Source organism: Mesoplodon mirus (genome assembly GCF_964341445.2).
Source record: "Mesoplodon mirus genome assembly, chromosome: 3".
Lineage (NCBI taxonomy): Eukaryota > Metazoa > Chordata > Mammalia > Artiodactyla > Ziphiidae > Mesoplodon > Mesoplodon mirus.
The window spans coordinates 4,431,627-4,456,368 of record NC_138978.1 but is presented as its reverse complement, the minus strand read 5'-3'; the positions used below and the strand labels follow the sequence as shown (position 1 = coordinate 4,456,368).

The following is a 24,742-nucleotide window of genomic DNA, read 5'->3' as shown; positions in this document are numbered from 1 at the left end:
GAAAACAGAGTGGGGAGTTTACCCCTGAGAGCCCAGACTTTGGACAGCCAGACCACTGCGGTGTGCTGTACCCTCCTGTGCCCCCTACAGTGGAAGCGTGGAGTCCTCACCGCTGGACTGCGGGGAATTCCCATGTCCCTCCTTTTTATCGAGCCCTACAGATGCAGGCTCTGGACAGCATTTAAAGTCTCAGAAGAGCATTTTTCTTTTGGTTTATTCTGAATGATGTTAGTTCACATTTTGTTAGCAAATTGCTTTTTTCCTTGTTGGACTCAGAGTTCTAGAATGTCAGAATCAGAATGACCCTAGGAGCCCCTAGCCCAACTCCGTTATTTTACCGATGGGGGAAAATGAGGCTCTCAGAGGGTAAAGACTTGGCCTAGGGTGGCCTCGGACCCTGACAGCCAAGGGAGCGAAGGCAGCTGGTGGGTTGTTCCCTGGCCGGTGTTCCATTGTCGTGCTTTTCCACTGCTCAGCCTCACGTTCACATCTGGTTGTGAGGCTGGATCATGGTATCAGTGCGGGCCCCTAGTAGGAGCCCCTGGGTGCTGGTCGCGGTGAAGTTGAAGGACATGTCCCATACCAGGTTGGTGGAGAGTACAACGTCCACTAGAACTTTCTGCGGTGGTGGAGATGCTCCACGTCTGCGCTGTCCAGTACGCTCGGCACTAGCCGCCAGTGGCCAATGAGTGCCTGAAATGCAGTCAGACATGGAGGAACTGAATTTTTAATTGCATTCATTTAAATTTATTTAAATGTATGCGGGCTGGCCTCCTGTGGCTGGTGGCTACTTCATGGGACAGTGCAATAAGTAGAGGAATTTAAAAACCAGAACTCCTGGTAGGCCTCTGAGGGGCAGGGTTTCCTAAGGGAAGCTTGGAAGCTTTCTGGGGACTGTAGGCAGCTCTCCCAACAACAGAGCTAAGGGAGGGGGACCTTGGCAGGTACGTGGCCCAGGGCAGATGCCCTGGAGTCCTTTGTAGGTAGATGTGTGAGGTCCACAGAGTTTCCTTTCGCTTGCCCTGCTTGTAGGTGTAAATCCACTAGGAAGTGTCTTCAGCTCAGGGATTGCTTTGTTCACTGCTGTACCATGAATGCCCAGCAAAGTGCCTGGCATCTGGTAGATGTGCCAATAAAGATTAGTGGAATGGACTTGAATTTTTGTACAAGCACACCCTCGTTTTACTGCGTCTCACTTTATTGCACTTTGAATATATCGCTGTGTTTTGTTTTTTTTTTTTAACAAATTGAAGGTTTGTGGCAACTTTGTGTTGTCAGGTGATGGTTAGCATGTTTTGGCGATAAAGTTTTTTTAACTAAAAATTTTTTTTATTGACGTATAGTTGCTGTACAGTATTACATAAGTACAGTGATTCCCAATTTTTAAAGGTTATACTCCATTTATAGTTATTAGAAAATATTGGTTATATTCCTCATGTCATAGATATAAAATAAAGTGTTTTTTAAATTACTACACATTTGATAGCGTAAACATAACTTTTATATGCACTGGGAAGCCAGAATAGTCACGTGACTTGCTTTATCTTCGAGGTATGCCCGTTTGGAATTTTTTCTCTTTGGGGCTTTGTCTTTGGGTTTACAGGGAAGTCAGTGAAAACATAGAATCTGAGTTACAGAAACCGCACTTGGAGTTAGTATTCTGGTACATTCCATAATGCGATGCACAGTCCTGGCTCCCTTCCTGTGGGGATGCAGGAGCTGTGGGTGAAGATGCAGTCTTTGCAGCCCAGGGAGCCTGTGGTGGGCCAGGCTGTGCTCACCCACCATCCAGCCTCCCTGTCAGTGGGCCAGGTGGCATCGCCCTCGCCTTGGCACCACTGCTTCCCAGCTCCCTGGTTTCAGTCAGGCCAGGAGTTGCTTCCCCCTGTGGGTGGCGCTTCTCTGGGTGGGGCCCAGCCTGGGGTGACTATGCCCTGTGCCTCCCGGTCCACTTTCTCTCACTCTCGGGGGTATCCTGAGGAGGGTAAATTATATGGTCACCCCGCCTGTGGGCTACCTACATCTGAATAACTGAGGAAGCTTATTATAAATACTGATTTGCTGCACGCAAGTTATGCTTCAGTAGAAAAGTCAACAACATGCAGATTTAAAAAAAAAGAAAATTATTTATTTATTTGGTTGCACTGGGTCTTAGTTGTGGATGGCAGGCTCCTTACTTGTGGCTCACGGGCTCCTTAGTTGCGGCAGGCGGGCTCCCCAGTTGTGGCACGCGAACTCTCAGTGGCAGCACGCATGTGGGATCTAGTTCCCTGACAAGGGATTGAACCCGGGTCCCCTGCACTGGGAGTGTGGAGTCCCATCCACTGAGCCACCAGGGAAGTCCCCAAAATGCAGATTTTAAAACATCTATGAGATACTTGGGGAAACGTGAATAGTCCCTTGACAGTTAGGGATACTAAGGAATTTCTGGTGGTTTTTTTGGCCCTGCCACGAGGCCTGCAGGACCCTAGTGATCTCGGAGAAGCAGCAGCAGTGAGTGGTGGCCTGAAGCGAGATCTTAGTTCCCCGCCCAGGAATTGAACCTGGGCAGCCTGGATGAAACCCAGGAATCCTAGCCACTAGTTCACCAGGGGCTAGAGTCTAGAAGCAAAGTTCCCCTGGCTCTTACCCCCATTGAAAAATGCATTTCTCAAGGAGGCAAAAAAGTGTAAAAACAGGTACAAAGTTTATCATTAGAGACATAACACAGCACGTGGGAGAGCTCACAGAGAAACAGTTTAGTTAAGACGGAAGCAGGGCAGAGATGCACACCCGGGGAGAAAGGGCGTGGGCGTCCCCCCCAGTGAGGAGGAACAGTGAAGAGGTGGCCAAGTCATTTATATGGGGCAGTTCTTCTGGGTCTTTGTTTACCTTTGGCCAATTATCTGGTTTCTTTTTCCACACCTGACCTGCCCTAGGACCCTCCCCAGCCTGTGTGCACAACTTTTTTCCAAGATGGATTCCGGCCCAGAGGCCTATGGGGGGCCTTGGCATCACCTATTCTGGGTGACTTTTGACCCCCAAGGAGCCTTTCTGCACAGGTGCAATGTCTCCCTTGCCCCAAGGATGGGAAATATAAGACCTCTTGATCTTTTCCTCAAGCAAGGTTTAGCCCCTCTCTGTTCCTGCCGTGACTGTTATCTTAAAGTGTCCACAGGAGACAAAGTCCAGCTATTTACCCTGTTCCTCTTGTTATTTCTATCTCGAAGGGCAGACAGGAGGCTGGTCATAAATATCTAACCTGGAGCCCACCTATCTCCTGTCTCAGGAAATGCAAACAGGAGGCTAGTTGTAAGTGTCCAGCCTGAAGCCCACCTTTTCCTGCCCCAAGAAATGTGAACAGGAGGCCAGTTGTAAATGCCTAGCCTGGAGCCCATCTATCTCCTGCCTCACTAGTTCCCCGACCAGGGTTCTAGGTATCGAACCCGAGCCCCCTGCAGTGGAAGCGAGAAGTCCTAACCACTGGACTGCCAGGGAATTCCCCACCCCACCCCCCGCTTTTTTTTAAGGTGAGGTAATTGTATTGTAGTTATGCTTTTTTAAAAAAACAAACTTTACTGAGGTATAATGTATGTGCCATAAAATGCACCCTTTTCTTTTTTTTTTTTTTTGCGGTACGCGAGCCTCTCACTGCCGTGGTCCCTCCCGTTGTGGAGCACAGGCCCCGGATGCGCAGGCTCAGCGGCCATGGCTCATGGGCCCAGCTGCTCCGCGACGTGGGATCCTCCCGGACCGGGGCACGAACCCGCGTCCCCTGCATCAGCAGGCGGACTCTCAACCACTGCGCCACCAGGGAAGCCCAAATGCACCTATTTTTAATGTATGGTTCACTTTCGACAAATGTGTACACCTGTGTAATGATCACAGTTGTAACATAGAACTTTTCCATCACCTCAAAAAGTGCCTTCCTGGGGACTTCCCTGGGGGCACAGTGGTCAAGAATCCGCCTGCCAAAGCGGGAGACACGGGTTCGAACCCTGGTCCGGGAAGATCCTACATGCCATGGAGCAACTAAGCCCGTGCACCACAACTCCTGAGCCTGTGCTCTAGAGCCCACGAGCCACAACTACTGAGCCCGCATGCCACATTACTGCAGCCCGAGCGCCTAGAGCCCGTGCTCCGCAACAAGAGAAGCCACCGCAATGAGAAACCCACGCACCACAATGAAGAGTAGCCCCCGCTCACCACAACTAGAGAAAGCTGTGCACAGCAACGAAGACCCAATGCAGCCAAAAATAAATAAATAAATAAATTTATTTTTTTAAAAAATGTTAGTTTAAAAAAAAAGAAAAAGAGGAGCTCTTTTCTGCTTGCTAGATGGGATGCTGTCCGATTCACGAATTGTTGAATAAAGCCAATTAGAAAAAAGTTATATTAAGGAGTTCGTATTTTAGATGGGATAATTGTTTTGTGATTCTGTTTTTATTTTTATTTTTTGGCCGCACCACCTGGCTTGTGGGATCTTAGTTCCCTGACCAGGGATTGAACCCGGGGTCCCCGGCAGTGAGAGCACTGAGTCCTGACCACTGGACTGCCAGGGAATTCCTGTGGTTCTGTTTTCAAACGGAGTCTTTATCTTTCCGAGGGAATGCTGAGATATTTACGTGTCGTGATCTGAGCGCAGGTTGGAAAAGAATTTCCAGACACAAGGCAGAATGTAAGGAAGACAGAGTTTATTAAAGAGAAGTGTTGCTGCAAGAACAGCTGGCCGACTTCCTGGTAGCCAGGGAAAGTCGACAATGAGTATGGGTTGCTTGTCTGTTTTTATAGCCAGGGAACCTGCGAGTCATCTGCTAACTGGGCAGAGTATGTATACTTTCAGCGTGCTGAGCGGGAGGAAAACTGGGCAAATGTCTTTCCTTATATGGGATGGGAAAGGGACAGGGCATGCTGCTTGGGAGGGCTCTGGGACATGGCAGTGGTCCCATTGTGACAGAGTGATGGGAGTCCTGTAACTCTTTGTTCCGGCAATATTGGCCCTTTGAGTTTATCTTGTTCTTTGTCCTTGGAGCACACTACATTCCCCCCTCTCTTTATTTACAGGCCAATTCTTTGGCCCTGTTGGATACCCTGCTCACGTCTACATACCTGCCTAGCTCCTTCTCAGGTGTTCGGGAACTCTTTTTGTAAGGAGAAGGGGGTGACAATCTCTCTGGCTACTTTCTGCTGGACAGGGGCATTGTGGGGCCCTGGGTCCCAATGCCCACTCTCTATCAGGGTATATTCACGGAGGGAGATGAGATCCTGCAGAATGATTAGGCAGCTTGTTCCAGAGTATTCCGTGTGCCAACTGGCTGGTACTCTTGTTGTAGCACCATCTGGAACTGAATCTTTTGAACCTGTCAGGAGATGAATTGAGATAATGTGTTAATAATGCAGGGGCCAAACAACAAAACAAAGGCTATCAGGATTAATGGTCCCAACAAGGGCAATAGCCATGTCCATATCTGGATCCCCATAGAGGAGAGGAGATTCGAAAGCCAGCTTGGGGCCCTGTCCTGCTCTCTCTTTTAAATCTTCTATTAATTTGATGTTTTTCTTTAGAATCTGAAGGTCTTCTTCAACCTGGTCAGAGGTATTAATATAGAAGCAGCATGTCTCATTTAGCAGGGCACAGACACCCCCACCTCAGCTGTTATAACATTAAGGGCCCTCCTATTTTGTAAAATCCCCTCAGCCAGAGAGCCTAGGCCTGACTGCTGTTCCTCAGTGGCTGCTACTGTAGCCTTCCAAGGTTCCTGGACCATGATGGTGAGATGGACAACGCTCCTCTCTAAGGGGTATGCCTGCAAACCAGGAGAGCCCTCTAAAGATGCTACATATTATTTCAGGCTGATCAAGAACTGGGTTATCATAAGCATGTCCCCACCAAGCAGGGGTTCATTTTTGTCTCTCCAGGACAGGTCTTAAGGCCTTTTCGAGGAAGGACCCAAGGCTGGGAATGCCTCCTGAGGAAGCTAAATCCTTTGTAGTCATAATGGTCGCCTCTGGGACCACAGCAGTAATTGTGCAGGAGCCCCTCCAAAGTGTGGGAAGATCCAGATAGACCCTGTTACCACATAGAAATGAAAATCCGGTGCCTCTCAAGGATACCCCTGCTGTGGGTCCCCAGAGCCAGGCCCTGACCTTTTGGGAGTTTTCCTCTGGAAAGAGACTGGGGTCCCATGGCCTAGGGTTATATTGGGAAGGCCAAACTCCGAGGAAATAATCATCTACACATAAAGGGGAGAATCCGGGCTCTGAGTGATGATGAGTGTGACGGGCGGATTGGCATAACAAATTTCTGAATATTCGCTGAATTATATTTTGGAGGAGAATCTTGCCGGGAGGTTAAACTAAGTAAATGTCTGGTGGTCACACCGATCCCCACATATTTAGTTCCCAGGACCGAGCTGTTTATGGGGATATGGTCTTCATTAATATATTTCTTAGTCACATTTTTCCTTGAATTTCCCCAACACAAAGCGAAATTACCTTCATGTACATCATGTTTATTTTCCTCGGACCAGGGATCCCACTCCAGGCTAGTCTGATTAAAATTGAGGGTGTAGTTACAAAGAGAGTCATTTACCCAGCCCCAGATGGGTCCCCAACCATCCAGGTTTTGGAAACAGAGCTGTGCCTCATCTGCCCAAGCTTGGGCTGATGCCCATATCCTGTTTTTCTCTTCATGAGTACAACAAGCGGTCAGGACTGCATGAATGTCTTGCCAGGTCAGGTCAGAGGCTATGGTGAGGGCCTGAAATTCCTTAGTAAAGGTAGTGGGATCCAGACTGAAGGAACCTAACTTGTTTTGAATTTGGGAAATGTCCGACATGGGAAAGGGAACATGGACTCTTAATAGTGCCCATGTCTCCATTTGCTACTTCCCTTAAGGGAAGCATATTAGAATCTGTTTCCTGGCGTTGGGCAGTCCTCGATCTTGTGCGGGGAGGGAAGAGGGGGCTTTCGCCCTGATAAGGGGGTAGCTGTTGGGAGCTGTGGGTTGAGGCGGGGGCAGGGGCTGAAGCAAAGGGGGTTGATGTGGGGGACAGGAAAGGTCGAGTAGAGGGTCGCCTGGGAGATCTGCTGGAGAGGGAGGCAGAGGGGGTCGGGGGATAAGGTGGCGACAGAAGACACATGGCGGCACGAGTCCCTCGGCTCCGGATTCTAAGGGCCATAAAGCTCTGGACATAAGGAACCTCTGAGTCCTTTCCTTGTTTCCGGCAAAAGAGATCAAGTTGGAGGATCGTGTCATAATTTAGTGTGCCGTTAGGAGGCCACTGTTCTCGGTCCCCCAGTTTATACTGGGGCCAAGCCGTATTACAAAGGAAAATGAGCCGCTTCTTTTTGAGATTCTCAGGGTCAAAATTTTCCAGTTCCTAAGGATACAACCACGGGGTGAGTCTGAGGGAGGCTCCCGAGATGTACCAGAACCCGTTCTTAGCCTGTGTGCCGTAGAACGGGGGTTCTGAGAGTCACCGGCTGACAGAGAGGCGTCCCCTTTGTCCCAGTGATCTCTCCGTGTGACTAAGGCACAAAATAGGCTCACCTTCCCAACAGTCGCGTCCGACCGTGAGAGGTGACCCCTGAGCGTTCGACTAAGGCACCTGGTGACTCGGGCAGGGCAAGAAAGAAAACAGAGAGATTCCCGGGACCCACCGGGTGACCCCCCGCTTGGCGATGCCCTGAAACGTGAAAGGCACTCCGGGGACGGCTCAGAGGCAACGCCTAGGCTCCTGTAAGTCAATCCGGACCGAGAAAAAGGTGAAAGTGTAACAGAGAAGACAGGCTGAGGAATCGGCCTCGTAGTCCTACCGGGCAGGCGGCAGCCAAGGGGAGGGGGCTCAGCGTTCTGCTTGAACCAATATGTGCCTCATAGTGCACGGAAGATGTCTTGCTGGGGACAGACGCTCTAACAGCCTGGTCCATTCCATGACTCCCTTATCCTTTCATGGGAGTCTTCAAGCGGCAGGTCCCCTAATGGCTTTTAAATGCCTGACCCGTGCCCGCACGATACCAATCGGCCTAGTCCTCAGTCAGGAGGAAGACAGAGGGACCCTCACCCGTTCTGGGCAGCAGTTACTGGGGCGAAGTGAGCGTGGAGCCTTCGGAACACACAAGGGTGTGGCCCTGGCCAGAGTCCTCCGTTGCTTCCACGGCAACTTGCCTGTTTCCAGAGGGTCTCAAGAAATGAGGAGAGGGGCTTCCCTGGTGGCGCAGTGGTTGAGAGTCCGCCTGCCGATGTGGGGGACATGGGTTCGTGCCCCGGTCTGGGAAGATCCCACATGCCGTGGAGCGGCTGGGCCCGTGAGCCATGGCCACTGGGCCTGCGTGTCCGGAGCCTGTGCTCCGCAACGGGAGAGGCCATGACAGTGAGAGGCCCGTGTACTGCAAAAAAAAAAAAAAAAAAGAAAGAAATGAGGAGAGGAGGTGGGGAAAGAGATCCCCCAAGAGATATCCCCGTACGGGCCACCACAATGTCGTGGTCCGAGCGTGGGTTGGAAAAGAATTTCCAGACACAAGGCAGAATGTAAGGAAGACAGAGTTTATTAAAGAGAAGGGTTGCTGCAAGAACAGCTGGCCGACTTCCTGGTAGCCAGGGAGAGTCGACAATGAGTATGGGTTGCTTGTCTGTTTTTTTTTTTTTTTTTTTTACGGTACGCGGGCCTCTCACTGTTGTGGCCTCTTCCATTGTGGACCACAAGCTCCAGATGCACAGGCTCAGCGGCCATGGCTCATGGGCCCAGCCGCTCGGCGGCATGTGGGATCCTCCCGGACCGGGGCACGAATCCGTGTGCCCCGCACCGGCAGGTGAACTCCCAACCACTGCGCCACCAGGGAAGCCCCGCTTGTCTGTTTTTATAGCCAGGGAACCTGCGAGTCATCTGCTGACTGGGCAGAGTATGTATACTTTCAGCGTGCTGAGCAGGAGGAAAACTGGGCAAATGTTTTTCCTAATATGGGATGGGAAAGGGACAGGGCATGCTGCTTGGGAGGGCTCTGGGACATGGCAGTGGTCCCATTGTGACAGAGTGATGGGAGTCCTGTAACTCTTTGTTCCGGCAATATTGGCCCTTTGAGTTTATCTTGTTCTTTGTCCTTAGAACATACCACCCTGACTCCAGTCGCTAGTTCCCCTCTCAAGGGCCGTGAAAGCTTCCAGTTTCCCTGGCCTCCCTCCAGGGTTGGTCTACACGGGGCCTGCAGGTGTAGTCACCTGGTTCCCATCATTCTGCGCTTTGCCTTTTTTCATCTAACAGTGCTTCTCCTAGACCGTTCCTCCCTCTTGCTTAGGGCTGTGCACTCTTGTGTTGTGTGGATATAAATTAATCTGAGTCCCTTATTGGTGGACATTTAGGACACGGCCAGTCTTTGCATGATAAACAGCTTTGCAGTGAGTAACCTTGAACACACGTGGTTTAATCATGTGTGCAAATATCTGTAGGGTGAATTCCTCTCAGTGGAATGGCTGGCTTAGAGCAGCCTGTGCATCTGGAGTTTGGACGGATAACGGTAACACCAGGTTGCCCTCCGGGAGGTTGTATCCACTCATGCTCCCCATTCATCGATGAGCCCCTAGGGACAGGTGGGCACAGGCAGGGCAGTGGGAAGGCCCGGGTGTGCCTGGCCAGCAGCGCTGGTCTGGGCAGGTGCAGCTTGGAGCCCTGCAGGACAGTGGGAGATCAGGCGAGGAAAGTTCCAGATCCCTGAGGGCTTCAAACGCCTCACTAGGAAGTTGAATCTTTTGTTTTTCTGGCCACCCCGCAGGGCATGCAGGATCTTAGTTCCCTGACCAGGGATCAAACCCACTCCCCCTGCGGTGGAAGCTGGGAGTCACTGGATCACCGGGGGAAGTCCCGGGAGTTGGATGTTGAATCTTTATTCCGTAGGAGGGTCCCTGGAGGGTCTGAGCAGGGGCGAACACTCCTGCTTAAGAAGAGGGACTCTTGGGGCAGTGGAGTGGGCGGTGGGTTAGGGCTGGGAGGCAAGAGGCAGACGAAGAAGCCCCCCCACCCCTGGTCCCCAAGTGACTCCCCACATACCAGCCCTGCCTCGGTCTCCCCGAAGCCGCCCCGTCCCCCAGGACAAGTCCAGACGCTGTCCCCAGCCAGCCCCAGGCCCTCGTGACAAGCTCCTGGCTCCATCATCCCGCTCCCCTCTTCACCCCCGTCTCCCCACAGGCTGCTGGCCAGCGTTGGGGGGTTGTCATCTGTTTCTGGACCCACCGAGCTCTCCCAGCGCAGGGGCCTTCCCCTGAGACGTGCCCTCTTCCTGGAACATCCCCTGCCCCCTGTCCCTGGCTCAGCCCTGCTCCCCCTCCGGGGCTTGGCCCAGGTGTCACATCCTCTGCGAAGTTTTCCCAGGCGTCCAGGTGAGGGGCTGCCCCTTCTGGGAGTGACTCCTTGACCCGGGTCTGTGCAGCTTCCTTCGCGCTCCTGTCATCAGCTTTGTGTCTGCCCCGGAGGGGAGCGGAGTCCGGGTGGTGTCTACTTCGGTTAGCCATGGGCCCAGCCCTGGCCATCTCATCCTGTGCTCTGGGACAGGAGCAGCTGGAGTAGAAGGGGAGGGGCAGTGGGTGACATGGTGACATTCAGACGCCACTGCTGGGAGGGCGGGGGCAGTGGAGGATGGTGAAGAGGATGCGTGGGGTGTGGGCCCGCTCACCAGAGGCGGTGTCTGTGCCACCAGCTGGACGAGAGGACGTGAGGGGTGGGAAGCTGGAAGGGCTCCCTGGGCTGACCTTCCACTTTCCTCTGAAGTTTCTGGGGTCTGAGGAGCGAGAGAGTTGCAGGTTGGCATGGGCAGAGGGGCAGAGAGAGGTGGGAGGGAGAATGGGTCACACAGCGTCTCCCCCTGGACTGGGTCAGCCCGCCACCTGCTCTGCCCCCCGGCCCCCAGCCCCCCGAGCCGGCCTGCGTGGGGTTGAAACATTTCAGTAGGGTGAGGCCAGTCAAATATCAGGAGATGTCACGTTAGACTCTGGATTGCCAGCTTCTCTTGAAAACCCAGAGCTTCGGCATCCTGGACTCAGACGCCTGCACGGCCGCAGCCGGCCAGCGTGCGCACCCAGTACCGCCCCGTTGCGTCCCTGCTCAGACACCCGTGGGCAGCGCCGCGTGGCATCGTGCTTGGTCTGCTGGGCTGTCTTTTCTTCTTTTTTAATAGTGAAGCACTTTTCATACCCATGTCTTTACTAAAAGTGGGAAAACAAAAGCTCCACAGAGGGGCCCCGTGTTCTCCTGGCGGCCCTCCTTCCTCCCAGTCCTGCCTGGAGGCGACACGCGTGAGGGGAGCTCTGGGGAAGGTGGGTTGAGGAGGACCCTGCCCAGCAGCTCCTGTGCCCTTTGGAGGGAGGGAGGGCAGGTGTGGGATCACAGCTCAGCATGCGGATGGAGGCCAGGAAGGAACCATGGTGAGGCCGTGGGGAAGGAGTCCTGATTTGGGGCCACAGGAAAGGGGTGAGTGAGCTGGGCTCTGGCCCCTCTGTGTCTGCAGGAACTTCAGGGCCGAGTCAGGGTCAGGTCCTGGGGGAAGGTTTGTGTCTGCGCTGCCTGTCTGGGTGGCCAGCTGGCCTGGAGGGTTAGGACGGTCCTTGGGGCAGGACCCAGGGTGACCAGGACGGGAGGGGGCTGGAGAGTATGCAGTCTGGAGCGCCTGGCATTTACGCCTAAGTGCCCAGGGACCCCGGGGGCATTGGGATGTTGATGGCGTGGGGTCCCCAGGGACCCCCAGTGTGGCAGGGTGGCGCAGGCGCCATCCCCTGTTCTCCTATTTCAGAGGCCACCTCCTTATCAGTCCCTCCCTCGTCAGGGCCCTGCCGGATGCAAGCACTTCCTCCTGCCCCCTGGGGCCCTCTTTCTGCACTTCTCCCCCTGGCCCTGCATCCCTCTGCACCAGCCTGGCGTGGGCAGCCCCACTTTACAGACCGGGAAAGGCAAGCCCACAGAAAGGAACCAGGCTCCGCCAGAGGCAGGCTCTGGTACTCCTGGTGTCAAAACGTTTTGGTCCTCACCTGTCTGGAACCCCCATCCAGCCCTTACCCCACCTGGGCATCCACCAGGCACCGGTTCCCGCACGCAGAGATGCACTGTCTGGTCTTTACTAAGTTGAAAACAAATACAAAGGAAAGAGTCTGATACAGCCGTTTTGTTATTTGAATTGGCTACCTCTTCACTCAGGCTGAAAAAAAACCACAACTCTAGTATAAACTCGGATTTTTTAAACTTAAAAAGTTTTTAAATTTTTAAATTATTTTATTTTTTCAGTTTTATGGATATATGATTGACATATAAAACTGTACAACATGGTGACTTGGCATATGTGTGTGTGGTGAAATGATCACCGCAGTAAGTTCAGTTAACACCCATCATCTCACATCGCTATAATTTCTTTTTCTCGTGATGAGAACTTTTGAGATCTGCTCTCTTGGTAACTTTCAAATATATGACATAGTCTTGTTAACTTTAGTCACCATGCTGTACGTTACATCCCCGTGAGTTATTTTATAACTGGAAGTTTGTACCTTTTGACCCCCTTTTCCTGTTTTAACCCATCCCCCCGGAACCGCTCCGGTCTCTGGCAACCACCAGTCTGTTCTCTGTATCTATGAGTTTGAGCTTTTTAGATTCCACGTATAAGTAAAATGATGGAGTTTTTGTCTTCTTCTGTCTGACTTATCTCATGGGGCTTAATTGCCTTCCAGGTCTATCCATGTTGTTGCAAATGGCAGGATTTCCTTCTTTTTTATGGCTGAATTATACACACACACACACACACACCCATGTCTGCTTCGTCCATTCATCCATCAGTGGACACTTAGGTTGTTTCATGTCTTGGCTACTGTAAATAATGCTACAGGGAACGTGGGGCTGCAGGTATCTCTAAAAGAGAGTGATTTCATTTCCTTCAGATTAATACCCAGAAGTGGGACTGCTGGATCAAATGATAGTTCTAGTCTTAATTTTTTGAGGAACCTTCAGGCTGTTTTCCACAGTGGCTGCACCAGTTTACACTCCCATCAGCCGCGCACAAGGGTTCCCTTTTCTCCACATCCTTGTCGGCACTTGTTTCTTGTCTTTTCGATAATAGCCATTCTAACAGGTGTGATGTGAGATCTCATTGTGTTGGGGTTTGTTTGTTTTTTTTAATGTTTTTATTTTTTGGCCGTACCACGCGGTGTATGGAATCTGAGTTGCCTGGCCAGGGATCGAACCCACGCGCCCTGCTTTGGAAGTGAGGAGCCTTAACCACTGGACCACCAGGGAAGTCCCCTCGTTGTGGTTTTGATTTACATTTCCCTGATGGTTAATGATGTTGAGTATCTTTTTATGTGCCTGTTTGGAAAAATGTCCATTCAGATCCTCTGCCCATTTTTTAATTGGGTTGTTTGTTTTGCTATTGTATGAGTTGTATGAGTTCTTTATGTATTTTGGATATTAATGTTTTCTCCCATCCCACAGGTTATCTTTTCATTTTGCTGATGGCTTCCTTTGCTGTGCAGAAGCTTTTTAGTTTGATGTAGTCTCACTTGTTTATTTTTGCTTCTGTTGCCTTTGTTTTTGGTGTCAAATCTAAAAAAATTATCGCTAAGGCCTATGTTTTCTCCTAGGAGTTTTATGGTTTCGGGTCTTGTGTTCAAGTTTTTAATCTATTTTGAGTTGATTCAAAAATCTTTTTAAATGAAAATTTGAGAAGCCAAGTGACGCTTCTTTCCTGTGCTCTGGGGGTTCCCCTGGTCACTGCTTGGTGATCGTCGCGGCTGCCCCTGAGCCAGTGATGCAGGCGAGAAGCAGGGGGCCTGAATGCCCGCACCCCAGGATGAAGGGGTGACATCTGGGGATGGGCGACAGGTACAGACAGCTGTCAGTCACCCCAGGATGTCGGTGCTCATTTGCTCCAGAAAACGGCAGCTACGGCGCTTTCTTGGAGCCTCCAGCTTTCCTGTGGTCAGTTGGCTGACACTTAGAGAAGAGGGAAGTGCTGGTGAACGTTTACGTCTGACCGTGTGCCAGGCACAGCCACGGAGCTTGTTATCTGCGTTGTCTTGAGTGATTCAGTCTTCCCCACCATCAAATGTGGTGCTGTTGTTCCTCTTTTACAGGCAAGGAAGCGGAGAAGTGAGGGTTTGGGCAGCTTTGCTCAGGTCACCCAGCTAGTAAGAGTGGGAGCCAGGAACGATCTCTGAGTCTGCCTGAAAGGAGCCAGACCCGGAGGGCAGTGGAGCTCCGTGGCCCAGAGTGGGGGATCCGGCCTTGGGGGCCACGCTAGCCAGTGGGTTGGAACAGGCTGGGTGGGCCCAGGGATGCTGGGCACCTAGGAACCGCACACTCGCTCATTGCCTGGTACCCGTCTCTGGGCCTGAGGCTGGTGCAGGCAGATTTCATCAGCCAGACTGGAGTTTGGGAAAGTGCCAGCCTCTCTGGGGTTGTCCAAGGTAGGAGCACTAGGCTGGCTTGTTGGGAGTCTGGGGATTTCACGGGGCTTCCCCACTGCCCACGGCAAGGACAGGGTTTTTCTTCTTGGGGAAATTGGGTGGCATTTCAGTCCTTCCTGACCTTGGGGAGCTCCCAGCTCTCGATCCCAGGGAATCGGGCCCCTCTGGCACCCTCTCAGAGCCCAGGGGCAGGTGGCGAGCGGGCATGCACCTGCTGATGGGTCTGGATGCTGCGACTTGTTTCCGGTTCTCAGAACATCTGTGGCCGCACGAGGCCAGCTCCCCTGGGACTCCTGATGGAGGGGGTGGTCCTGGGAATTTGTCCATTTTCCAAGGGGTCAGAGCCTGTGTCCTTGTGCTCATTCAGCTCTGCTGGTCGTTGGCAGTCCTGGAAACCAGGAGGGGCAGGTGCGCTGGGCACCCCACAGCCGGGTCGCCTTGCTGCCACGCTCACGGCCTTTGAGGAAAGCCCCCTCCACCCGCCCTTCCTGGTACCTGCCAGGCCGGGTACCTGCGGCCCTAGGGCAGGAAGGTGGAAACACGTGGAAACACGACCCTGCAGCCCCTTGTCTGGCTGTCAGATCAGCACCCACCCTGAGCAAACACGCGGGAAGTTCTTTTTCCTTCTCTGGGAGCCACCGGGCCCTTTGGAGGACCTCCTGCCCCTCCCCGGGGTTGCTGCTGTTCACGAGTGACGTCCTTCCCGAGGCTCACCCGGCTGCTTCTCCCCTCCCCCCAGGATCATGCGGCCAGATGACGCCAACGTGGCCGGCAACGTCCACGGAGGGACCATCCTGAAGATGATCGAGGAGGCAGGGGCCATCATCAGCACCCGGCACTGCAACAGCCAGAACGGGGTGAGCGTCCCATGGAAGAGCCCGGGCCCTGGGGGCCTAGCGTCCCCTCTGGCGGTGCCGCACCCCTGTCTGCTGTCGGGTCAGGAAGGGAGTTAGGGTGGAGCCCAGGCCTGGAGCCTTCCCCGCCCCGGTCCCCGGGCCTCGGGGGTTTTGGGAAGCTCCGGCCCTGGACTGGGGACCCCTTGGGTTGGCAGTTGGTTTGGGGCTCAGTGAGGAGGGGTGGGGACCTCCAGAAACTCAGCTGAGAGCTGCCAGCTGACAGAGCCACCTTTCCAGCCCTCCCTCTGTGTTCAGGGGGAGTCGGCTTCCTGAGCCCCCGGGGGCCCAGCCCCCCCAGAGCCTGCACGGGTGGCAGTTAATCCTGGGTGTCACACCGCCTGGACCCGGACCCCTCCCCTGCTCCACTGACCCTGGGTCCACAGGCAAGTCTGGGCTCTCCCCTTGGTGGCTTCCGGGCTGCACAGGCCAGCGCAGACTCCTGTGATGGTGCCGGCTCTCCTCCCGCCACCCAGACGGGACCAGGCTGGTGGCTTTAGGCTTCAGGGCAGCTGCGGGGCATTCAGCCCGTCGTCTCCTGCCCAGCCCCCAGCCCTGCGGGACCTGCCGTTCTCTCTGAAGCCCCCCTCGGGTGCTAGGGAAAGGAGTCAGTCTTGTGCCCCAACTGCCAGCTCGGCACCAGGCAGGCACAGAAGCGACTCCAAGGAAGCCTGAGGCCTTGGGCACCTGGGGGCCTCGGCTAGCCACTTGCTGTGTCATTGTCCTCCAAGCCCAGAGGCCGATTCCACGCCCGCGCAGACTGTGTGCGCGTGCGCGTGGGTGTGCAGCACTGCACGTGTGTATGTGTGTAGAATGAACCGAGCCGGGGTGAGTGTGTGTGGGTGGACGTGGGCCTGGGGGCCTCCGCCTGGGGAGGAGTGGGAGTGGGTTGGGCTGGGGGCCCTCCATGTGAGGAAGGGGCTCTCCCGCCTGCTGAGAGTTCTTCCTTGAAGTTCCGGGGCAAACCCGGCCACGTTCAGAGAGCGCCCTCTGGTGGCTGTGAGAACAGGCCTGAGCCCGAGGGGCCGGGGCTGAGGTGGGGGCTGGGCCCCTGGTAGACCCTCCGAGAGGGAGACGGTGAGGGTCCCAGCCAGGCCCGGCAAGAGAGGCTGGACGCTGGGAAGGAAGAGCCCCAGGACTGGGGAGGGAGGGAGGCCAAGTGGGTGACAATGCCCTGGTAACCGCCAGGGTTCAGTGACCACCTAGGGTTTTGCAAAGCTCTGTAGCATTTAGCTTGTGTCGTCCTCACGACACCCCTTAGGGGTCGAGGTGGTTATTGTATTATCCCCACTGCACAGATGAGGAAGCTGAGGTCCAGAGGGCTTGGATACTTGCCCGAGGCCACATGGGGAAGCGGGTGGTTGGTCTGGGTCTTGAACCTGTGCTTTGAATCCCTGTTCACCCTCACTCCTTCCCCAGAGTGAGCCTGGGGTGCAGGTCTGACCTGTTGGCTGGAAGATGCCTCTAGGCTGGTGGCCCCAGGATAGCGATCTGGAATCCCAGGCTCAGGAAGGCGGCGTGAGCCCCAGGCAGCTCCAGGGGGCTGAGTCTGGCCTCTGAATGGCTCTGCTGGGGCTCTGGGTGGGCCGGGGGCACTGCCATCCACATTTCCTTGGTGGTCTCATCCAGCCTGTGGCTTTAGTACCACGACACAGCCTTGAGGTCCTCTGTCCAGCTGGTGCCTCTTGGCTGGCTCCCCCTGGATGCTTAATCAGCCCTCGACCTGGATGGGCCCCAAAACACACTCGGGGCCCGCTCCCAGGCTGCTTCTCCCACGGCCTCCCTCTGCTCAGTAAATGACCTCTGGAGCCTCCGTTGACCCCCTCTTCCTCCCGCCCGTGGACCCTGGCATCCAGTCCTATCGGCTTCACCTTGTGGATAGTTCCAGGTCCGAACGCTGCACACCAGCCCCACCGCCATCTGGGCCGAGCCACTGTCGCTTCCTGCCCAGATTGCCTAAACAGCTTCCTAGCAGGCCTCCCTGCCCCTGGTCTGCTCTCCAACAGCAGCCAGAGAAACCCGTCCTGTGTGAAGTCAGGGCACGGCTCCTACTCCTTGCCCTCGTCACGCCCCTGGGCCACACCAGCATTCCTGCCCCAGGGCCTTTGCCCTGCCTGGACCGCTCTTCCCCCAGAGACCCACGTGGCTCCCCCTTCCTTCCAGTCTCTGCGTAAATTCGATCTCCACGTCCCCGACAACCGGCTCCCTCACTGCTCCCAGCTCTTGTCCACAGCACTGTCCCTCCTGGCACACAGCGTTTTGCTCATTTAGCTCTGGGCTGCTTCCCCCACTAGAATGTAAGCCCCACCAGGGCAAGGACTTTTGCCCGTCACTTCCCTGCTGGATTCCCTTAGCATCTAGGCCAAGGTCTGGAACGCCGTGGGCTCCCATTAGCTGTGTATCTGGAGTAGTTGTCTGCGGAGAGCTTCTGTTCAATGCACGCTTACGATGCACCAGTGGCCTCACTGCGTGCTTGACCTTCCTTACCTGGGGAATCTCCTTAACCCCACTTTGCAGGTGGGGAAGCGGAGGCCTAGAAAAGTCATGTGGCTCCCAAAGGTCACAGAGCTGCATCCTCTGAGTGGGCATCAGCGGAGAGGGCCTGGGTGGGTGAGGGGGCAGGTGCAGCTCAAGTAACAAGAGCGGTAGGAGTTAACCCTTTCTGGACCTTGATCCCTACGTTTCTTTGAGAGCAGGGCGGCCCACCCCTCCTCTCCACACAGCGTCCGCTTGGATCCTGGCGGCAGTCACTGGTACCATTTATTATCTGTATTTTGCAGAGAGACCAGGTCAAGAGCTAGTACCAGAGCTGGGATTTGAGTCCAGGGCGCAGACCTGTTTTCTCTGGCTCTGCTTCTGAAGCTGCTGTCCCGGCTCAAAGCCCCGTGGCCCCTCAGGAACCCAGGCCCGTGGTTTTCCAGGCATCTGTGCCCAATGGGCTAGTGCAACTCAGGCTGCCTTCGGGAACATGGCAGAGGGTGCTTCTTGGGCTAGATGCTGATCAGAACCCTCACAGCTGCTTCCCGGGTCGGGGCGACTCCTCCTAGTTTACTCCCCGAAGCAGGGACTTACGGGTGTGTCTGAGCCGCTGGGAGCCACAGACACCTACAGCTCGGAGACGCTCACACTGAATAAACATTTGTCATCCTGTGTTTTGAATTTCTGGGTCACACAGGTCTTTATGGAGTGCCTGGGGTGGCCCGCTAGGTCTCGGGAAATGGCAGCTCTCAGTCAAGTTGGAGCTGCCTGGGTCCCAGCCTGTGCCGTCCACACCCAGCTGGACATGGATTCAGCAGCAGCCTCCAGCTCCCCCGGGGTCGCCCTGCCCTCCCCTCTGCCTGGGGTGTCCACACCCCACACCTTCTCCTGCCTGACACCTCAGCATCCAGGTCTCAGCCCCTCACCTGCAGCTGCCCCTCCCACATCGGCACCTGCACCCCACTTCCCACACCCCACACCTCACACTGCCCTCTTCGGAGCACCGGCCACGTGCTTATCTGTCATCCGTCCCCCAACCAGACCCCAGGCCAGGGGCAGGCACCGAGTGCAGGGCCTGGCTCCATAGATGCCACAAGTGAAGGAATGCCTCTGTAGCCTTAAAAAGGCTGGGGTCCATCTAAGGCTCAGATGTTTAAAGGCACAAGAAATGAGCTGCATTTCCATTTAAAATATTAACGTATAGGAGTGTTACTTGTGTGCGGACATATCCATTCCGTAGTTTAGCCACCCTTCAACAAAGACAGCTGCTTTATTTCGTTTTGGGTCTTGCAGGCGGAGCTTGGATAGTTGCAGAAGTGGCCCAGAGGCTGGCCCCGCATTCTTGCCCGCCTCGCTTCGCACTTGCCTTTCCAGCTTTCTGCCAGTGGGTGGCGCTGTAGCCACACAAATGTACTTGGGGTGACGCCCAGCAATTCCCTCGCGTTGTTTTAGCTTCAGGGGTGACACGTCTGTGTGGGGCGGGGGTGGGGGGACAGGGCCCCGGCAAGTCAGAGGGGGGACGCCACAAGCTGCGCTTGCCTGCTCAGCTCGTGCTCTGCTGTGTTGAGAGCTGATTCCAGGACATTTATAGGAACAGAAACCATCAGAGGACCCTCATGTGTCTGAGGATCTCGGGGGAAGGGGTGAAGATGGAGGTCCCCAGGCGTCCCTCCAAAGAGGCAGGTTCTGCGGGTTTGGGGCCGGTCAGGGAATTTGCATGTTTGCCAGGTGTCAGGTGAGTTCTCGCGCAGGTGGGAGAGCTGTGCGTTGGTACCACAGGTGGTGGCAGGTGGCTGGTGGGAAGAGTGCAGACATGCCAGAGCTTGAACTGACTGTCACCTACAAGCCTAATATCTCCAACCCCTGCAGAAGGGGTGCTGTGAGGACCAGCTGGAAAAGTGAAGCCCAGCACTGGCACGGCGCCGACAGGCCCTCGAGAGTGGGCCCACCTGCTCCCTGCTCCCCACCCAGCCCAGGGGTACCCATGCTGTCCAGTGTCCTAAAAACCCTGATTGGTTTCTGGTAGAAAGTCCAAAAAGTGCCGGGTGCTGTGTTTGGCAGTGAAGATCCACGGTCCTGTGGATAATTAGATAAGATTGTCTCTTGTGTCGTTCGGTTAGCGTGGATGAAAAGGAAGCTGATTCCATAATATATGAAGAATTCATACAACTCGACAACAAAAAATAAACAACCCGATTAAAAAATGGGCAGAGGAACTGAATAGACATTTTTCCAAAGAAGACATACAGATGGCCAACAGGCACATGAAAAGATGCACAGCATCACTAATCATCCGGGAAATGCAGATCAGAACCACAATGAGATATCCCCTCACACCTGCCAGAATGGCTGTTATCAAAAAGACAGCAGATAACCAGTGTTGGTGAAGATGTGGAGAAAAAGGGGTCCTCATGCACTGTTGTGGGAATGTAAACTGGTGTGGCCACTGTGGAGACCAGCCTGGAGGTTTCTCAAAAACTAAAAATAGAGTTGCCATGTGATCCAGCTATTCCACTTCTGAGTATGTATCCAAAGAAAATGAAAACACTAATACGAAGTGGTATCTGCACCCCTGTGTTCATGGCAGCATTATTTACAGCAGCCAAGACATGGAACAACCTAAGGGTCCATTGATGGATGAGTGGATAAATAAATTATGGTATACACGCGTACACAAACACACAATGGGATGTTACTCAGAGGTAAAAAAAAAAAAAAAAAAAGATGAAATCTTGCCATTTGTGACAACATGGGTGGTCCTTGAGGGAATGATGCTATAAGTGAAATAAGTCAGATGGAGAAAAACAAATACCTGATGATTTTGTTCATAGGTAGAATATAAAAGACAAAAAATAAACGAACAAACCGAAAACGCATAGATAGAACAAGGTAGTGGTTAGCAGAGGGGAAGGGGTGGGTGGGGGAGTGGCCCAGGGGCAAAATGGGTAAAGGAATCGACTGTCTGGTGACGGATGGAAACTATACTTTTGGTGGTGAGCACGCTGTAGGGTATACAGTAGAAATATAATGTTACACAGGAAACTTACACAATGATATAAACCAATGTTACCTCAATAAAAACTAAACGTAAAAAAAAAACCCTGATGTTCAGTGCTGGTGCGGGAGTGCTGGGGCCACGTCAAGCACTCTGCCCTGCCGAGAAGCACTTTGGGAGCACGTACCGAAATGTTTGTCCCTTCCGCCCTGGAAACAATCTGCAAGACTGAAAACGACTTAACTAAAAGGACCCTCATCACAGGGTTATTTATAATAAGAGACAACTGAGGTTGATACAGATCTAACAACAGAAGAATGTTTTATTTGGCCGTTAAGAAACATCTTTGCGATGGAGTATCGTGAAGTGGCAGTCGTAGAAAGTGTCAAGAAAAGAAATGAGGAAGCAAGTCCCTCACTTTCATAGAGTGTGAGTTCCCAGGTGGATCCCGCTGGACCCCACGTGCACGTGCTGCCTGGCTGCATCCATCCAGTTACCAAGGGGTCCTGGGTGGCCGGGGACATATACCCTTTTGTTCCTTTTGAATTTTGAGTCATGAGAATGGGTTGCCTATTTGAAGGATAAATAACATTTAAAAAGAAGAACTGTGATTTCTAAGAGCTTGTCACAACATGGGCAGATTATTTTTCCTCCTGTTGAGTGAAAAAAGCAGATTGTGAAAGTGTATATTTAGTGCTTGAACAACTACGTAAGACTATATATGACAACTATACATGACTGTAAGTGACAACTATCTGTGACTAACACTGCAAAACAAGGAGCCAGACAGCCAAACAAGTGAACCAGTAAAACCCCTGTTCTTGGGGCAAAAAGCCTGGAAAGAAAGATCCCAAAATAGAAACCATGGTTATCTCTGGATTGGAGGAGGGATCTTCCCTCCTCTGCCTCCTTTTCTGTACTTCCCAAATTTTCTATAATAAGTATGTATGCCCTTTTTCACGTTTCATTATACAAGTAATACGTATCTTTTGTAGAAACGTCAGAAAAAAGAAACAGGCCGCTCGGAACCCCACCACTCAGAATCGCCTGTATCAACTGCTTTGCCGTGTTGCCCTCGGGCAGTGCTTCATCTCCTGGTTTTGCATGTAGGAGTGTGTGGTGGCAATAACTTGCATTACTTTAACAGTGGGGAAAAAACCAAGGGCCGTTTTGGGGGAGCGTGTCCAGGGTGGGGCCTCGTGGGAGGCTGACCCGCCTCTGGTCTTTGCAGGAGTGCTGCGTGGCCGCCCTGGCCCAGGTGGAGCGCACGGACTTCCTGTCGCCCATGTGCATCGGCGAGGTGGCCCACGTCAGCGCGGAGATCACCTACACCTCCAAGCATTCGGTGGAGGTCCAGGTCCACGTGATGTCCGAAAACATCCTCACAGGTAACTTCCTCTTGCTGAGCCCGCGAGCGGGGTTGGGAACAGCGGTGACGGTGACGGCAGCAGCCGCAGCCCACGTCCGTTGAGGGCCGACCGCCCCCGGGTGGTCCGAACACTGTCTGTGGGTGACCTCCCTGCATTTCCACCTCCACCTGTGAGCAGGGACTTCTGCCGTCCTCGCTTCGTTCGCAGACGGGGAAACGGGGGCGCAGACGAGTTAGGCAACGAGCCCAGGGTACGGCCCCCCTGCCTTCCTGGGCAGGAAGGGGCCTGGCGGCCAGTGGGTCTGGGCAGAGGGTGGGAGCGGGCTGGGAGGGCACATGCCGCCCTCCGCCCCCCCTGCCGTCTCCCCAGCCCCCACCTCGCCCTTCCCTGCACGGTGGAGCTGCTGCCCCTGGGAGACGCTGCCCTGTCTTCTGCTGTGCTCCCCTGGGCCCCGCAAGCCAGGCCTAGGCTGGAGCTCCCTGGGCGAACCTTTGACTCTGCTTTGAACTGAATATTCTCTTCCTCAGAGTGGTAACCATGGAAACCCCTTCTCACCCTCCCACTGGGCACTGCAGGGGAGTGTGGCTTCGGTTCACAGTCGCTGCTTTTTCTAACGGAGGTGCTGAGGAGGCAGGCAGGCCCCTCGGGCCCCTCACTGCCCACTGCCTCGTCCCAGGCCACCTGCTGTCCCACCCAGAGGAGACTCCGTGCTCGTTCTAGAGGAAGGAGCTGCCTGGGTCCTTGTGCCTCCTCCCGATGCTCTCTCCTCGGCCGTGGCTGCCTGCAGAGCGCTGTGCTCAGAGATCTTTAAGGGGCTCCAGGCTTCTCCGCGACACGGGCCAGGAGCTCAGTTATTCATTTGGAGCATTGCGGTGACCGCAGCAGGCCCAGCCACTGCACAGTGAACGATTTAGCCGAGCCACGGCCTGGGATTGGGGGTGGGGAGTGGTCAGTGGGCTTGTGCCCCATGTCCTGCATCTGTGGCCTGAGCCCGGTCTTTGGCAGGCAGCTCTGGCATCGAAGGGACCTGGGTTGCTGGTCTCGGGCTGTGGCACAGAAAGGGGTCCTCTGGCCCTGACTTCCCACATTGGGGCTGGCAGCCCACTGGGAGGAGGCCCAGTGCGGTGCGGGCCCCTCCCCCCCTCCGCCCTCCACGTGACCCAACCCTGCTCTCCTGGGCTGTGCTGGGGGTTGAGCCTCCCTGCTCCTGACACACGGGGGGAAATGGCCGTGCTTTCCCGTTGGCTCACGACAGCCGCGGACTCGGTCACTGATGAGTGAATGAATGAAGGAGTGGATGAGTCAGGAAGATGGGGGCCTCTGCGCTGCGGGGAAGCGGGCCGAGGGCCTTGTCTACAAGGACGTACCCAGCCCACTTTCTGCGGGGTCCCCCCTCGGGGGGCAGGAGCGGGCAGGAGGCAGGCAGTGCTTGCCCAGAGCTGTGGTGGCGAGATGACAGCCCCCGCCCTGCAGTCAGGATGCTCTGCACCCGCCAGTGTCCCCAGCCGCCCTGACCCTGAAGGATGGACACGCAGAGCCTGAGCTGCCCCGAGAAAGAGAGAAGTGACTGAGGAGCATGGGCTTCCGGGACAGTGGGGCGGGCATTGTGCACATGAAAGGGACCGAGCTCAGAGCAGGGGGGCGCCGCCCAGCACTGCCAAGCTTTTCGAGACGGGGGGGTGGGGCCCGAGGCCCCGGGAAGACCCCAGGGCCGATCACAGGATGGGGACGGTGAGACCTGGAGCCCTGGGGCTGTGCCTTCTCTACACGTCTCAGTCACCTTGTCTGCCTTGCCCTGGAGCCCCTGCTGAAGGGCCGGGCGCCCCCTCCCTTACTCTCACATCCGGGTGCCCCTCTCCGGGTCTCAGCACCATGTCTGTGCATCTCTCAAACTCTCTCCATCTTTCCATGTTTGGATCTGTATGAGTCTCTTTTACTCTGGGACTCCCTGTCTCAAGGCCTTCCTGTCTTGATGCATCTCTGCCCGCGTGTCCACGAGGATGGGAGCCCTACGAGGGCAGGCCATGTGGCCGCCTGGTCCAGGGCAGTCCCAGCGCCCGGGGCAGGGCTGCCCAGCAGGTGCTCTGTGAACACGGGCCGGGTGGGCGGGTGGACTCGGACAGGTGGGGAGACCGGGCTGGGCGGACAAACAGGCGACCAGGCTGAACCCTGAAGCTGTTCGTGTGCCGTCTCCGTGTTTCGAGACCCCAGGGGGCAGGGCCCCCGCTCTGTGCATCCCCCTCGCTCGGGGCCTTGCCGCCTGTCGTGAGGCAGCCGGGCGAGCATGCTCCCAGGCAGACAACCCGCAAACCTTTGCTCATTCATCTCCGGCAACTGTCAAAATATTAAGCTAACTGGGACGTGATTGCTGCGAATCACTCCAGAAAATAGCTGGGAGCTCTCAAGATTTCAGAATAGATGTTTTTAGTGCTGCACTTGTCTTTTGATGGTTTTATTAAATGATAAAGTACAATTAGAGTGTTTTGCCTCATTTGCTCCACGGTGTTCATTTGGGTCTGGAGGAGGGCCACTTGGGGTTTCCATGGAAACCAGCTTGTCAGGCTGGCTCTAGCTGAGTCAAACAGGAAAT

At 54.5% G+C, this 24,742-nt stretch overlaps 1 protein-coding gene across 1 annotated transcript in view; it reads left to right on the top strand.

Annotated features, from left to right (window-relative positions):
- ACOT7 (acyl-CoA thioesterase 7) overlaps window positions 1–24,742 on the top strand; it is a gene marked incomplete at its 5' end in the record, with an annotated part of 92,957 nt that overhangs the window by 2,777 nt on the left and 65,438 nt on the right. Inside the window, 2 exons of the mRNA XM_082613821.1 lie at window positions 15,156–15,273; window positions 22,014–22,170. Coding sequence (XP_082469947.1) covers window positions 15,156–15,273; window positions 22,014–22,170 — 275 coding nt within the window. The remainder of the gene's footprint in view (window positions 1–15,155; window positions 15,274–22,013; window positions 22,171–24,742) is intronic.